A 16,297-nucleotide genomic window follows, 5' to 3' on the forward strand; every position below is an offset into this window, starting at 1 on the left:
CTTTGTGCTGAGTGTGTGCAAACATGACAACTCCCCTGTGTGAGAACAAATGTTTTGAATCATTGGGGAACAATGTGTAGGTGTGTGTTCCGATGTAAAAACAATTAGTTGTGATGTGTTGTAAAGTCCCGAGCACAGCATATTGTAAAAATCCAAACAATGTTTTATACCTAAACTGGGTTTTGAATTGCACAAATATCTGTGTTGCCAAGAACTCAGTCTCTCCAGTCTAACCAACATTAACTGAAGCGAGCAGATCAAAGGAATAGTGATGGACAGATTGGGATAACTAGCAAAAGAAGGCAGAGATTTTTGGCCAGACTACAGTCTGGAGTCCATCCACATGAAACAATTCCCCATCTCGGCTCCTGGTTTGATTGATTGTCCTTGAGGTCAGCCGAGGTTGTGAAAATATAGAGCATATTCAGTAGAGATGGTTATAGCTGGCTGATGACTAATTTTGGATGAAACCTCAACACTCGAGTTCAAACAGTTCAAAGAGTCTAGGAGCTTATATCAAGATATAGAGTAGACCAGAGGCGCAGTACGCCTCATATAAGACCTTCTTTTATTTGTTCTAGAGGCAGAATTTACACTCTGAATAGAAATTCAATCATTTTTATTGCAAGCATACAGTTGAATATCCACTGGCCCACTTCTATCTCCCACACTCTAATTCTACATTCAGAGCAAACTGTCAGCTGTCCACAGATACAATGGTAACAGCAGACACAACCAGACATCTGCAGAAAACAAGTTCTACTTCACAAAATTCATAAAAGACACAGTGGCAGCAGTCGTTATAAAACCAATAGAGGAAGATAATGAACTTGTCAAAAGACTACTGTTGCATAAAGCATCCTTCCTTCTATCCTCATGTGACCCTTCTCAGATGCTAAACAATGGGGTCAAAGTTCAGATGTAATTACATTACTTACCATGTTTGGAATAAGCTACTTTTGCATGTAGACACTTTGTCACACGAATACTGATCTGATCTCTGCATCTTTGCTGTTGAGTATTTGTATTTGTGGTACAATGTGACTGGATTTTTGGCTTATATACAGTATATCTTCCTACGTACATCTCCAAGATGATCATTAATCAGCATGATTTAATGACATGACTTAGCAAATGTGAATGTGAATGATCATTAAGGTGAATTAAACTTAGCCAGCCCTAGTTTGGCACATGTGGGGGTATTGTAGGCTCCCTGTAAGCATATAGAGTATTTGAAGTAGTACAGGAGTAAATTAAAAGAAATCAATCATGGCTGAATTCCATTTAACTGCTTCAGTTTCAGGGTCCTGGTGTTGTGCACGCTGGCTCGCCGTCATATTGCCCAGACCGTAATTACAAGCAGCCAAGTTGAAAAAAATCTTTCACATGAGCCTCATAGTTTTCTGAGTTGGAGATATCGGGAATATCTGACAGCTACTATTTTTCTCCCACTTGGTGCCAATAAACCAAAATGGCTACATCTAAATAAAACCAAATATTAACACAAACACATTCAATTCAGTTATCGAAAAAGAAGCTATACACTATTTGTTTATGGTTTTTAACTGTGCACAAACTACTGCAAACACAATAATGCATGAAGGTAATTTCAGCGAGTTATCTGATGTGACACCCCGGCTTGTTGTGGAGTGAAACAATCTATGAATAAAGCAGGAACGCCTCCCAACTTGGATTAATGGTAGGTTGTTTTTTTTTTGTTGTTTTTTTGCCTTTCCCATTTTTCCAACACTTTGTGAATGTAGCATCACTGAGATACTTGAAGTTATTAGTAACATCTGTGCTTTCTCTGCTATGACAAGTCAAACTGTCTGCTGGGAAAAAGGCCTGTTGATCACATAAAGCGGAGTGAGCAGGTGTGCTAGTGCCTCCTCCATCATAATGAATACTGTCAAAGCAGCTGGCTGTGTATTTTTGTGGAATAATTTACAGTTTTTTTTTTTTATTATTTGTTTGGTTCATCGCATCATTAGACATCTACACATCATCATTATTCCTTATCCACACAAAAAGATGCATCTGAGAGCAAAGCCCTTGGTTGATGCAAGCCTGTGGCAGGGATCATTTAAAAGTTATTTCAGTGGGGTCGTACTTGATCAAAACTGATCAGACAGCCGAACTGCAAGTCCCGATTTTCATAACTACGCTCTAGTCTCAAGTCTACAGCTCTGTTCATTTATCATGTCTGCATGTGTGCGTATGTGGAATGTGACGGAGCAGCTCAAATGAAGAATAATTCACAGCGATGGTTGGCTGTCAGCCAGAGCAGATTGAACTATTCTCAGAGCAGATCAATTCCCAGCCTCCCTTTACCGCTGCTGGTGGTGAGTGACTCAGCTAATTATTACAAGGGAGAGCATGCCCTGAATACTGTTTTCTCTTCTAGCTCACTGGTATGGAGATGCAGTCACACTCCTACACAGGCACTGTATATACACACACACACACACAAACACACACACACACATATAACACACACCCACGTACATCATGAGGTAAACGCTGGAGTCCAGCAACATAAACTATCTTGCATATGAGTAATGCACAGCCTCAACATGTAGTATGGTGTGACCTGGTGTAATGATTCCAGCATGAACTCTCAGTTACATTGAGACAAATCGTTATATCACACACACACACACACACACACACACACACACACACACACACACACACACACACACACACACACACACACACACACACACACACTTTGTTTAATCACAGCCAACACAAATAAGTCACTTTTTCCAGTGTACACCTAAACACTGTGTCACACACACAAACATACATCATCACTTTGATGCGCTGGCACACCGGATCCAGACTATTGTCAGATAACAATAAACCTTTCGGCCTGCTGTACCTCTGCTACTCGTTCCCACAGTGACTGTTCATCCTGCTTTTTGAACTTCTTAAAAAAAAAAAAAAAAAAAAAAAAGAGGCAGGGAGACCGCAGCGAGAGAGGAAACCTGTTCCTGTGCCTGCTCGACGGCATGACAAACACACTTGCTCACAGAGACGCACACACATCAATCAGCTGGTGAGTCACCTTATTCGTAGGACGACCACTGCACAAAGAAAGAATGCGAGGCCTAAAAATAACAGCCATCATTTCTATGGACTCTGCGGCTCGTCCATGTTTGGACGGCCTGCAGAGACAGGTTCACATGACCTTTCTGAGTCAAGCTGAGCCGAGCTGCTGTGACCTGGTTAAGTGTCTCACCTCTTGTGGAAGGAGCCGTGTTGGAAATGTGGAAAGGAACAGTTTGGGACGACACGCTTCTGTTTGGCAGGACTGGGGGCTGCACAAAAGAAGGGTGATAGTGCGTACACAAACACAAACACACACACGTACACGTACACACACACACACACACACACACACACAGGCCAGCTGGTGCTCTGTGTTTTAGTGAACGCTCAGTATGCCTCTACTGCTGCCACTGCGCTTGTTCGACATAAAGCAGTGGAAAGAAGAAAAAAAGAGAACTCTTGCACAACGGGCACATGGTCACACGTATGCACACACCCCGACAAACACACACAAACACGCACATTTAATTACCTCATACCTACAGTTCATCGCAACACTCATCACAGGAATGTTTGTGGATCTGACTGTATACTGCACTTCACCCTTCAATTTCTGATACATCCTTAAGTAATAGTCCATAGTTCACTGATTATGCTTCTTCTTTTTTTTCCACACAGACTGCACAGCACTGGCTTGTTTCTTTTTGTTGGTATCTGGGTATACATGTAGCTTTAACTTAGGATCAGTGTCTCTGGGAGCCCAGCTGCTATGGTGCAGTTTACAGAGCTGTGCTGGCATAGGCTATTTTATGTGAATGCTTATAGCCCAGCACCAGTAAGGCTTTATGGGGGTGAGTCATATCCACATAACAAACAAGGCCCAGCATGGGAAAATATCACAGTGATGTTAAAGCTAGAGTTAAGGTTTATACACTGGAGCAGTTGTACTGACTAGTTCACACTGGAGGCCTAAGATTTGGAGAGCAAACAGTTCCGGAGAGACTGTTGCAACGGGTAATAAATGGCAATAAGAGGTGAACATTAAGGAACAACTGAGTCAGACAAAAGAGTTTGAAAGATTGTTAATTATTGTCTAAAACATGTGCGTGCTTGATGAGGCAGCCATCATAAGTGGCCACGGTGGTTTCTTCATTCAAAATCTTAAGGAGTTCAGAGATTCATTACACCGTGACGAAAACACAGAAAAAGAAATAACATTATAATGTCTGAACCATGTGCTCACACTGGCAGTCTTGTGCGAAAGGTAATACAGCAGGCAGTTTCATCAGAGGCGAGCTGGAGCTGGAGCTGGAGTCGGTGCCGTTACAGAATTGCTCAATGGTTGTGTCACCAGGAGGCTGGACTGGTCGGGCGGAGTGTTTGAGCTCAGAGCTCAACATCACCGGAGCTCTCACTCACTCTCTGCCTCTCTATGAGTGTGAGGCGGTCTCTCTGTCTCTCCCTCTCTCTGTCTCTCTCTCTCTCTCTCTCTCCCTCTCTCTCAGTCTGGGCTCTCGCGGATCAGGATTTTCTCACCAAAAGTACACAGACCTCAGAGCCGCGGGCATTCACTCTCTGAAAGGACGTGGCTTGGATTATTACCACATAAAAAAAGGGAGAAAAAAAAAACGCACGCCGTCACAGAATCCGCTGAAGTTTCATTTATATCTCAACTATAATGAGTCTCACGCGGAGAAATGGAGCGCACCGTTTGTAGTTTATTTTAACCATCGAAGGACACATCCTAAACAGCTCTCGTTTTGTTTGCTTTCATGGTGAATCGGTCTATCAGGATGAACTTGCAGTGGGGCAGCCCGGCACCCTGCATCCGCGCCGTGAGAGTCGCGCACAAGCGGCTGGACTCCGACGATCAGCCGCCGGCGAAATGCGCCAGGCTGAGCGCCGAGGCGGGGGACACGCAGGGACTCCTCGGCACCTCTCCTGGCTCCCCGGTCAGCCCCGTCTCAAACCCTCCCCCGGCGACCCACCAGGGACCGTCCAGGATAGGACCGTTTCTGCTTCTACCTCTGGCGGACCGGGAGAGCATGCACAGCGCGATGAACACCGACACTGGAGATGAGCTACTGTGCAAGGTATGCGCAATCCCGTCATTGTGCAATTTCTTTGAATGAATGGTGTTTCAAGACACGGTGTTGCTCAATAGCCCGTCTGACATGTCATCAGTATTTAGCAGACTTTTTTTTTGCCAAAATGTCATTCTCACGCGAAATGTGTCACAATTTTGCGTAACAGCAGGAGCGTTTGCTTCATGATTTGAAATCCCCGACCATATGAGGCTCTATGATTATTTCTGAATGTGTTTACAAATACATGACCAGTCTGTGCGGTGCTGTGGGGACACGCGCGCACACGCACGCGCGCGCGCGCACACACACACACACACACACACACACACACACACACACACACACACACACACACACACACACAGCCTACCTACTTGAGTCCACCTATCCTTTGCACTGTATGGCTTCCCACTGTCTGTCAACTCGGCTCATTTGCATACACGTCACTGCAATACGCCAAGCGGTGACACAAAAATGCAAACATGTAGGGCAAAGAATGATCCTCGATAAGGATCTGCTCCTGATAACGGTCGGTCCCTCCACTGTTCCAGATCCATGCGTTTATTTTGCATGAGAGACCTGCAGGCGTTTGGCTTTGTTGATTAATAAAGTTAAAGGCTTTGATGATTCATTTGTCATGGTCTTGCAAAAGCAATGTATTGAGCTGGAATCAGAGCATATCCCACGCCTGTTTTTAACTGGCTGCCAAATTTGCATGGCTGTTTCCTCAGATTATCATGAAGAACAAACTGACCCATTGCCTCCTCCCTTCCCTCCCCTCTCACACTCACTCTCTCCCCCTCCTCCCATCTTCCTAATTACCATCCTGCAACCCTGTCCTTCCTCTCCTTCTACTCCCATGTCTCTCCCAGGTCTTTGATATGGGGGTATACCAGGAAAAGATCAGAGCCTACGGGATCCTGCCTGCCCACAAGAATGTGGCCAGCATCAGGGACATCATCCTCGGCGAATGCAAGGCCTACGTGTTCCTTGACAAAGACTTTGGGGACATGCACACCTTGGTGAAGAGCTGTCGCAGGCTGGAGGAGGAGCACGCCTGCAGGCTCTTCCGTCAGGTGGCTCTGGCTGTGGCGCACTGTCATCAGGCTGGGATCGTGCTGGGCGACCTCAAACTGCGCAAGTTCGTCTTCACTGATGAGAAAAGGTGAGATGACAGGAACGCTGGCTTTACTGTGCTCACTTTTTCAGACGTCACCTGGAAAGCTGACAAGTTTCTCGCCGCGCGGAACCATCCGCTTGTTCAGCATCACGTTCCTTTGAAACCAGCTCTCATCCGGTCTTAAAAGTATCAGTTAGCTTTTATTCAGATGCTCTCAGACTTAAGTAGATGCAGTGTGGTGGGACGTGCCGGCGAAGGCACAGAGCAAACATGGCAGCAGCTGATACACACAGGCCATGTGTGCAGATATCAATGTGGGTTCAGATAGAGTAGGAGGTTCTGTACTTGTGGAGGCAGACTGCATAGCTTCCCAGATTTTCGCCCTCTCTGTCTGTCTTCCTTTCTCACTCTCGAAGTGTCTCTTTGTATGCGTGTTGCTGTGCGTTTGTTTTGCATGCCTGTGTGTGTGTGTGTGTGTGTGTGTGTGTGTGTGTGTGTGTGTGTGTGTGTGTGTGTGTGTGTGTGTGTGTGTGTGTGTGCATGTGTGCATGTGTGAACGTAGTGGGTGGTAGTTTGGCAGAGCTGCTAGACGAGGCTGGTGAATGAGACAATCACCCCCTTCTGTGGTCTGTATCTTAGAATATATTTATTACTCATTATTTATTAATAAATAACATCATAACTGTGCGCCCAACAAGGATTCATTCACATACACTTTCATCTATGAAGGAGTAGTTCAAAGCATTATCCTTTGAACTCGCTCCCCCACACAGACACACGCGCACGCACACGCACGCACACACACACACACACACACACACAGGCCTTAATGTCTGCCTCTCTGTTCAGGAAGACACACAAAATCCCTGCTTACAAAACTATTTGTCGCCTCTTTGCCCTTGCGTCACTCTCTTTCCTGTAAGCGCCTGCTGATCCCACGCAACCCCCTCCGCCCGGCCGGCCGCCCCCCCCCCACTCGGCTTTTCAAAATGCCCTTTTTCATGGAGACTTTTTCAACAGTAACATTCTCCAGCCATGACCTCTGGGTTTTCAGGGTCACGCTGGATGAATGAGCGCAGACAGCCAGTGAGAGAGAAGTTGAAGTTGGTTGTGCCCCCTCTGATAGCTATACGGCTGCAGAGCGATGAGTCACAGTGTATATACGCAGAGGGGAAGAGGAGGGGGGGGGGGCTGCCTAGCTCATTTTCTTTCCTTGTGTGTGTGTGTGTGTGTGTGTGCGCGTGTGTCCGTACATGAGAGCTTGTTATGTGTGCTGATTACACATTCAGAGCTGTAAAGCTGTAGTCCATTGCAGGCTCAAATGTCTGCAGTTCAGTATTTTGTTATCAAGGTGACGACATGGCAACTTTAATGCTGGTAGACTGACCCACAAGACCCATTTGATCCTAGAGTTGTGGGTGACATCTTCTTTTTTTTAACTTCTCTTTACTCTTTGGCCGTAGTGCCACAAAAAAAAAAAAAAACAGATCCTACTGTGATACAGCTGCAGATTTTGATGATACCATTAAATGGCTGTGTGACATCATGGAATTTGTTTTTTTTTCTTTTCTTTGCGAGAAAATCAGTTTCATGCACCCTGAGATTGCCGCTTCTGTCCAATCACAGCCTGACTTTTTGACTCACATCAACATAATAACATAAGTCTCTTTGAAATGTTGCAATTCTGCATGACCTCATTTATTCCGTCACACATTCTTCCAAATTCACAATCAGGCATCTTTCAAACCCCAACAATCACACCGTGATGCAATGTCCTGGCCAACAATGCAGCGCTCAAGCCAGAAACAGAGAAAGTCACAACAATTTGACAAATGCTGTCTCCATTGACACACACACACAGACACACAGAAACACACACTCACACACACACAGACACACAAACACACACACAGTGCAGTTGAAAAAGCCAGTTTAGGGAAGGTGACTAGCACTGTGAAGCATGCAGAGCTTCACTGCCGGGCCAGCCTTCCCGTGCGTCACTGATGTGGCAACAGCCATTTGAGGGTAATTATGGGATGGCTGGCGCCGCGAGTGTGGGACCCAGGTGCAGATAGCCTCGGCTCGAGAAAGAGAGAGAGAGAGAGAGAGAGAGAGAGGAGGAGAGAAGATATGTACTCTCAACAGAAGGATGAGTCATTCTCTCCACCCCTCTAACTCTCTCTGTTCTGTTTCCTTTTCTGTCTCCATCTCTTTTTCTCCTCTGCTGACTTATCTCCTCCACTATCTTGGTGTTTAAATATCAGCTGCTTTCTATCTTGGTCCTTCTGGCTGTCAATCTTTTCATCCTCTCTCTGGCTGTCTGTTTTTCTCTCTCTCTCTCTCTCTCTCTCTCTCTCTCTCTCTCTCTCTCCGGCCGCTGTGTCTCGACGACTGAAGTGTCTCACAGAGTCGAGCCTTCTGAGTGTGAGATAAAACAGCACACTTCTTATGTGTGTTTGTGTGTTTGACCTGATTAAAAAAAAAAGAGACTCAATCTGTGTGTCAGCCTTGGGAGCAAATCTCAAGACACTCACATTCATTTTTAATTAAACACACTGCACATCTGTTGCTTTAGAAAATTAATCACTCTTGAAATTATTTAGGGATATTTTTCTTTGTCCCATTAATCATTTTGTAGGAGCGTTAAATGACTCGTTCTACAGATATACTCTCACAATCTTAATTGCTCTAGTACTGAACTAAATGCACGTCCTGTCGTTAACATGGGCTAAATATAGCAGCTGTTGTGTGAAGTACGGGGGTTGGGGGGTGGGGGGTGGGGGGTGCTGGAGTTGTATATTTATATATGTGTTTATCTGAGCATGTGTGCACCAGGAAGTCATTGGAAATTTGCTTAGGCAGTAGCTGCGTCTTAAACAGGACTCACTATTGTGCACTTAGGTCATATTAAGTTCAATGGTGTGTGTGTGTGTGTGTGTGTGTGTGTGTGTGTGTGTGTGTGTGTGTGTGTGTATATGTGTGTGTGTGTGTGTGTGTGTGTGTGTGTGTGTGTGTGTGTGTGTGTGTGTCCATCTGTCTGTCTTCTGTGCAGCTTAAGGATAAAGGATGGATGATTGTTTTTCCATGATGCAATCAGTGGCTTACATTTAACAGATCTCTGAAATGTTTGACAGTGTTAAACAAAGTCACTGTTAGATAGACACACAGACACAGACACACAGACACACACACACACACACACAGACAGACACACACACAGAAGTGTACTAGATCAAAGAATATCTTGTGCTTTAAAAGTTGATGTACGGAGGAACTTAGATAACATCATTTCCAACATGACATTCAGCAAAAATATTCTACTTCTGTAATGCAGATTCGAATGGGGTTACGAACATTGCGTTCTTAGGTTTCACCATAACGTGCAAAGATGCATGCTATAAAAGATAACAGATGATGTCATTGCCATGGCATCTCTCTTAGCACTCCTAATTTACAGCACGACTAAGGCACTCACTTCAAGCTGCGGTTGTGTCACACGGCGTCTGAGGCTTAGGGGTAGTTGTTGTAAGTGGGCATTAAGCTAACGGAGAGGAATCCCCTATGTACTAAACAAGACATTTTTCAACATTTTCTGTGCTCTTAAAGGTCATGCCACATGTTCTGACCTTACTCTGACTTTTTCTTCACAGGACACAGGTGAGACTAGAAAGCCTCGAGGACTGTCGCGTCCTGGAAGACCCAAACGACGACTCAATGTCGGACACCCACGGTTGCCCTGCTTACGTCAGCCCAGAGATCCTCAGCGGCTCTGCTCCTTACTCGGGCAAGATGGCTGACATGTGGAGCCTGGGGGTAATGCTGTACACCATGATGGTTGGCCGTTACCCGTTCCACGACCCAGACCCGGCCACGCTGTTCTCCAAAATCCGCAGAGGCCAGTGCTGTTTGCCAGAGGGCTTGTCGCCCAAGGCCAAGTGTCTGCTCCAGAGCCTGCTGAGGAAAGAACCCTGGGAGAGACTCACGGCGACTGAGCTGCTCGCTCACCCATGGTTCCACCAGCCGCCGTCGTCGCAGGAAGCGGCGCTGGGTGAACAGGAAGTGAACTCGGCAGAACAGATGGTGCCTTCCTTTGACGTGGAAGAGGACGATAATCTGTTCTGCTGACGGACTTGATTCAGCTAAGACTGGCTGAGGGACCAAAACAAAAAATTGCCATGAGGGATTCATTGTTGTTTTTTTTACATTGGCACTTTTTAGAAACTCATTTGTCTACTGTTGTGTGTACATACACCCTCAAGCTTTCTACAAAAACTTACTGTACTGTATTTTGTTGTCGTATATGTGTTACTTGCTAAGGGCATTGCTCACAATGATCATTCATTGTGTTTCTATATGTGCGATTTTGAAATTATTTGGTGCTAAAAGAAATAACAAGGACCCGAAACTTGCCAGATTATGTTAACAAAATAATCTCTGCAGGCTACTACGAGTGAATCACAGAAATTTAACTCGTGGCAAACAGTAGTCACCAATGCTTGCTCTCAGCCTGGACTCATGAGGCTTCAGAAAGCATTAGATGAATCCTGAATGGGAAGCGAGGAGACCAGGATGTTGTTCCTCTCACTCTCTGACCAGGCTGGAGGCTTCACCGGCTGAGTCACCGACCGGCTCAAAGAGGACCTAGCACAAGCTCGACGTCTCGCAGCAGGCAGTGACATAGAGTGAGAAAGATGCTTAGCAGAGGACTGATGTGTCACACTCAGCAGGACGATACGAAGGTGTCACACTGCCAATCTGGCAACATCTCAGCAAGTGGAGAGCATTTACAAATCTCGCACCATGCGCAGAAGGTTGAGAAAGGCAGGGTGTTACTGGTGTAAGACTCACAGAAAAGTGGGACGACTTCGTCACACACACACGCACTCAAAAATAAGCAGTGGCACAGGGCCAACAGTTAAAATTAAATCATTATCTTTTTTAAAAGCATGCTAAAAGCCGAATATTTCATAGGAAAAGGTTGCTTCCAAAGAGGAAGTGTTTTATAACAGGGTCGGACCTTGCAAATTTGACTCTTCTGAAATGCAGGGTGCGCAATTAGCCACACTGAAACCTAACACTAATGCTTCTGGTTTAAAAATCAGTCACCCGCCTCAGCAGCAACAGAGGTAGGAGATAGCTATTTCTTCAGTCTGAAGGTGTGCTACAGTGATAAAATACACAGAACTCAAATGGTACTTCCCACCAATGCAATACACATTTTCTCTCAGTCCAACGATGCTTGTATTTTTTTTAAAGAAATGTTGTCAAATATCCAGTTAAGGAGAGAAAGACATTACAGGAAAAATGAAGACTTTCTCAGTTGAGCAGTTGAACCTGTTCTGTTCATTTGTGTCGGAACATTATGTCAAGCTGTGTTGCTTTAACAAAAGCTGAGCTGTGCCGAGTGTTGTGCCCGTATCACTGTGTTTCATAAACTGAACGGCTCTGAATCAGTCACAGTCAGGCAATGTTTGATGTTGGTTGTCTGATGATGACTCAACACTTGAGCGCGTCTGTAGAGAATGGTCCTGACCTTGGCTGGAAGAATCTGTTCTGACTGTTTCACCTCTTTAATGGTACTTTTTTTTTTGTTGTTGTTGCCGTTGAAAGCTGTGGATCCAGACTTGTCATCATAGTTAGTGACATGATGTACCACTTTCTAAAAGATCTTTTTTATCTTGGATTGTGACAGGCGGATGCAGTATTTCAGTGACGTCTAGCCTTACAGGCTACTGTAGGTCTGCAGCCAGCTATTTTGTTCTGGTACAATAACTTTGACAATGGTACTAAATCTGGCATATCTGAGAAGCGCTGTGCATTTAATGTGTGGGTCAAGCAGGAGGCTAATAAAACGTATGTTGCAGCATTATTTTCTCTCATCTGCTAAGATGGGAACAGACTTGTGACAATCTGGGTTGTTCCTTGCAGGAAAGTAATTTAAGAGATTTATGATTTTGTTCGGTTTATACATGTAGAGTGAGTCACACGTTCATGTGACATGTAGAGTAAACTGACACGGGTGCACAAACTTCATATTGCACTGTGAATTATGTATTTGTGACACAACCTAGAGGCTTTTATTGCTCCAGACAGGTTACACACAAGAGTTATATTCATTGTAAAAAAGATGTAAATATGTATATTTGAAATATGTGTGGAGATGTTGAATAAAGATCACATTTTTTCATATTCATACAGATTTTTTTTTCATTACTGCTGCTTCTTTCTCTCTCTCTCTCTCTCTCTCTCACATACACGCACACATACACACACACACACATTACATTACACAGCTCGACCAGATGCCTGGAAGGTTTCCCTGCAAGAATCCTCACCACACAGCTCTTCATCACTGTGAGTGAACCCGATACATTTTCTCATTTTCTTCAGCACTTTCAATTTCATCCTTGCGAGTGAGGAAAAAAAAAATAAAAGACTCTCCCTCTCTCCATCTCTGCCTCTAACCACTTACTCTTCTCTGACCTTTGCGTAATGTAACATTTACCTCCTCAAACACACAAATGTCAATAATGGGTCAGTGTCTTTTCCTGGAATACGCAAGACGGAGCATACTTTCCTTTTTTCTTGAGGTCAACTCATCAAACACTGAACACCAGGCACCATTTAAACTCAAATACATATGTTCTTTTATATCCATTCCATTTTTTCTTGTGACTCACTGTTTGACCTATAAGAGCTTGGCATGTCTCCACCCTCCATGTGTTATGACTACTCTAGGCATGGCTGGCCAGGGCTTGCGTAAGCATTGTGTGTGCATGTACATGCACATACCTGCCTGCATGTCTACATTTGTGTGTGTGTGTGTGTGTGTGTGTGTGTGTGTGTGAGAGAGAGAGTGTGTGAGTGAGTGAGAGAGAGAGCGCACAAGAGTCAGATTAGGTATCAACAGGGTAGCTGGAGTGCCTCAGCTGCTGGGAAGCTGCCAAACCGATGATTGCCTAACACATCAGAGTCGCACTCCTCCGGCGATGACAACAGGGGCCCTAAAAAGTAGGCTAATAATGGGTCAAGTAATGAATATCAGGAGAAGTGTGTGTGTGTGTGTGTGTGTGTGTGTGTGTGTGTGTGTGTGTGTGTGTGTGTGTGTGTGTGTGTGGAGAGGAAGTTTGTCATTCACAAGTTAAAAGAAGTAAAGAAGAACTTAAACGACACACTCTCATGTCTGCACACTCAATATGAAGCCAGGAGCCAGTTAGCTTAGCTTGGCTGGCATTAAAAACTGGAAATGGGGAACAGCTAGCCCAAAGGAAACCAAATCTGCCTAACAACACCTTTAAAGAGTCATAACCTGCCTGAAAACCACAATGTCCTGTATTTACACTTTGCTTCTTTAAACAAACAAGACATAAAGTTTTAATAAGTGAGCTTCAGGTGGTGTTGGTAGGCAGGTTCATAGAGACGTGACAGTGGTGTCAATCTTCTCAGCCACCTCTTGCAAAATGTCAAACAAGGGTAACATTACTTTAAAGTTACAGTCAGGGTGCGAGCATTAGTGAGGTGTGAAGTGAGAGGTGTTAGGAAATGGGCTGTGGTGTATATTGTGTGGCTGTGTGAGCTCATCTTGTCCCTTGGCCACAAAAGTAAACTTTATCCTTCCTTGTGATCTGGGGTCATTAAAGCTTCCCAGACATGTACCGTAAGCCTTTAAATAACAGACTTCACAAACTTCCTCATGACCGGCTGCATGCGGCGCACATGGGAGCCTCATCAGATTTTTTGATACCTGTGACCGCATTTGATAAAACAGAAATTACAGTCACCTATATATATATATATATATATATTCTTGAGGAATTTAAACTTTTCTGATAACTATGTTGGTTGTTTCTGATTTTCCACATGGAGCATAGAGATAAAGGTGTAACTCTGGGTTTCACACATACACAACACAAGGAAGTGAAGAAGCAGATCTGAGATTTGACAGTAAAGCACCTGCTCCAGTCTCCACTCTGAGATGATGTTAGGTATTGTGCTTCTTCCTGGAACTCCCTGGCACTGCAGAGCGCTCCACTGATGCAATGGAAACAGCCTCCCCTGTTTAAATGACTCTTTGACCTGATTTATTTCATCATAAAAATCCCTGAAGGAATCTGAGGCAGGTCGTGCTGATCATAGTTCAGAGAGGAGACCGAATGCTTGTAATAATGCTGGTATGTTCAACTGTCATCTTAAATCACAAAGACATACCTTGAATGCATTTGAATTAAGTCAAGGTGTGATGTCTGCTGCCATCTTGTGGAGGTACAGCAAACTGCAACTATATGTCAGATAATAGTAACTGTTTCCAAAATGGATTTTGGTGCAAATGCTCTGTTTATTTTTTTTTTTTTTAGAAGTTCAGCAGTCAAGCTACAGTAAGACCAATGCTGTTCCTACTACCTAATTAATATCAGATCAATAAAGCATGAATAAGTTTTTTTTTTACCATTAAAAGAGCCGTTAGTCACATAGTATACCTTATTAGAATGTGCTACAGAAAATTTCTAATTTATTACAATTCTTTGTCCATGCTGAAATGAAGCTTTTTCAAAATAAGAGCTGAAATGATGATTGACAGAAAATCAATCAGCTATTATCAACTATTTTGATAATCACATTTTCTGGTTCCAGCTTCTGAAATGTAAGGATATGGTTGTTTGTTTTTTTTACTGTAAATTGAACATCTTTGGGTTTTTGACGTTCAGTCGGACAAAACAAGACATCTGAAGTTGCCACCTACATTGTTTACCTCCATGTGTACTGACTAGCAGCCTTCTTTTTCACTGCTTTTGTCGGTCTTTGTGCAGTGAAACCACTGGCAGGTATGTGTATCGTGTCTCCCTTATGTTTAAGCACAAGAACGAACAAGACGGAGATCAGCTCATAAAAATATTGTTCTGTAGCACAAAAAAAAAAAAAAAAAAACTTTAATCGAAAAAATAATCAAATTATTCAGCAATGACAACAATAATTAGTAATTGCAGCCCTATAAAAATGGAGTTTGCAAGAAAACATGGCATAGCATCATGTTTCATGTTCCTCTGACAGTGTAAGCCTGTGGGTGGTAAATGGGAGTCTTGAGTGTTGTCTGGGTCAACAGCCTCTTAAACACCGAGAGGAGAGGAATAAAGAGTATTTCTCAGATGAGGTTATTTCAAGCAAAGTGGCCCCCGGGGGGCTCCATGTTACTATCATGATTGTTTTCTATTCAGACAAGGCGAAATAGAAAAACACTGTTCACTGATGGAATGGCCCTGGGTGGCTTGATTTACTGGGTTTGTTTATCATGACTTGGAAAAATTTAAATCAATCAATATTTTAAGTAAGTAAACAGCTGTTCATGCAAATGCTGTCTATGTAGCAAAACTTACAAATAGCTGCTTTAAAGCAACTGATTAACCGGTTAACTGTGTATACAGTAAAAGCTGTGCTTCAGAGCTTGGCTAGGTCAGCTGTGACACACTGGTGCAAGTTTGTGTCCTCTCAATTTAAAGAAATATGTTATGAATGCTCTTCACTGTTAGATCGGAAATAGAGACAGAGCATCAGAGCTTTTCTTTCTTATATCATAGTAACAGAAGAAAGGAATATATCAAACAATGCTTAAGATAAGTTTATCTTGCGTTTTATAGATTAACACTTGTGAGAACTCTTCATATCAGACCTCTAACCATCGACTCAGTATTCATGGACTGAGGTGTTAGAACGCATCATGACAACACATGTCCAGGAGAGGGCAGTGTTTTCATGCACAAAGGCAGTTTATTCTTCATCTATGTAATTAAACTGCCTATTTCACACAGGGAACAGGTGGACCTGAGGTTATGGCTCTTCTATATGATGGTATGGATATTCACAGTGAGGAAGAAAGTGCAATGTGGGAATTATTTGTTTTTGTTTTTTTTACAGATTAATATGCTTGGATCTTTTTTATTTTTTGCATGCATGCATGTTTTTTATGCATCTGGTGAATATAACTGAAGCACATCACACCACCCCACACCATTTCGTTGTAATTGGCTGTCCCATACTCATG

At 43.7% G+C, this 16,297-nt stretch overlaps 1 protein-coding gene across 1 annotated transcript; it reads left to right on the forward strand.

Annotated features, from left to right (window-relative positions):
- Positions 1-4,490: 4,490 nt before the first annotated feature.
- Positions 4,491-12,428, forward strand: LOC111223516 (tribbles homolog 1-like). The gene is made up of 3 exons (XM_022747700.1): positions 4,491-5,147; positions 6,014-6,306; positions 9,912-12,428. Exons 1-3 carry the CDS (start codon positions 4,827-4,829, stop codon positions 10,384-10,386), a joined length of 1,089 nt encoding a protein of 362 aa, XP_022603421.1. The 5' UTR covers positions 4,491-4,826; the 3' UTR covers positions 10,387-12,428.
- The last annotated feature ends 3,869 nt before the right edge of the window (positions 12,429-16,297 follow it).

Source organism: Seriola dumerili, unplaced genomic scaffold (genome assembly GCF_002260705.1).
Source record: "Seriola dumerili isolate Sdu_G_001 unplaced genomic scaffold, Sdu_1.0 BDQW01000110.1, whole genome shotgun sequence".
NCBI lineage: Eukaryota > Metazoa > Chordata > Actinopteri > Carangiformes > Carangidae > Seriola > Seriola dumerili.

What these genes read in the sequence shown, in the direction of transcription:
- LOC111223516 (XM_022747700.1), top strand. Translation starts at nt 4,827, where the DNA reads ATGGTGAATCGGTCTATCAGGATGAACTTGCAGTGGGGCAGCCCGGCA. An exon ending in GAGATGAGCTACTGTGCAAG is followed by an intron (nt 5,148 to 6,013) that starts GTATGCGCAATC and finishes TGTCTCTCCCAG; the next exon opens with GTCTTTGATATGGGGGTATA. An exon ending in GTCTTCACTGATGAGAAAAG is followed by an intron (nt 6,307 to 9,911) that starts GTGAGATGACAG and finishes TTTTCTTCACAG; the next exon opens with GACACAGGTGAGACTAGAAA.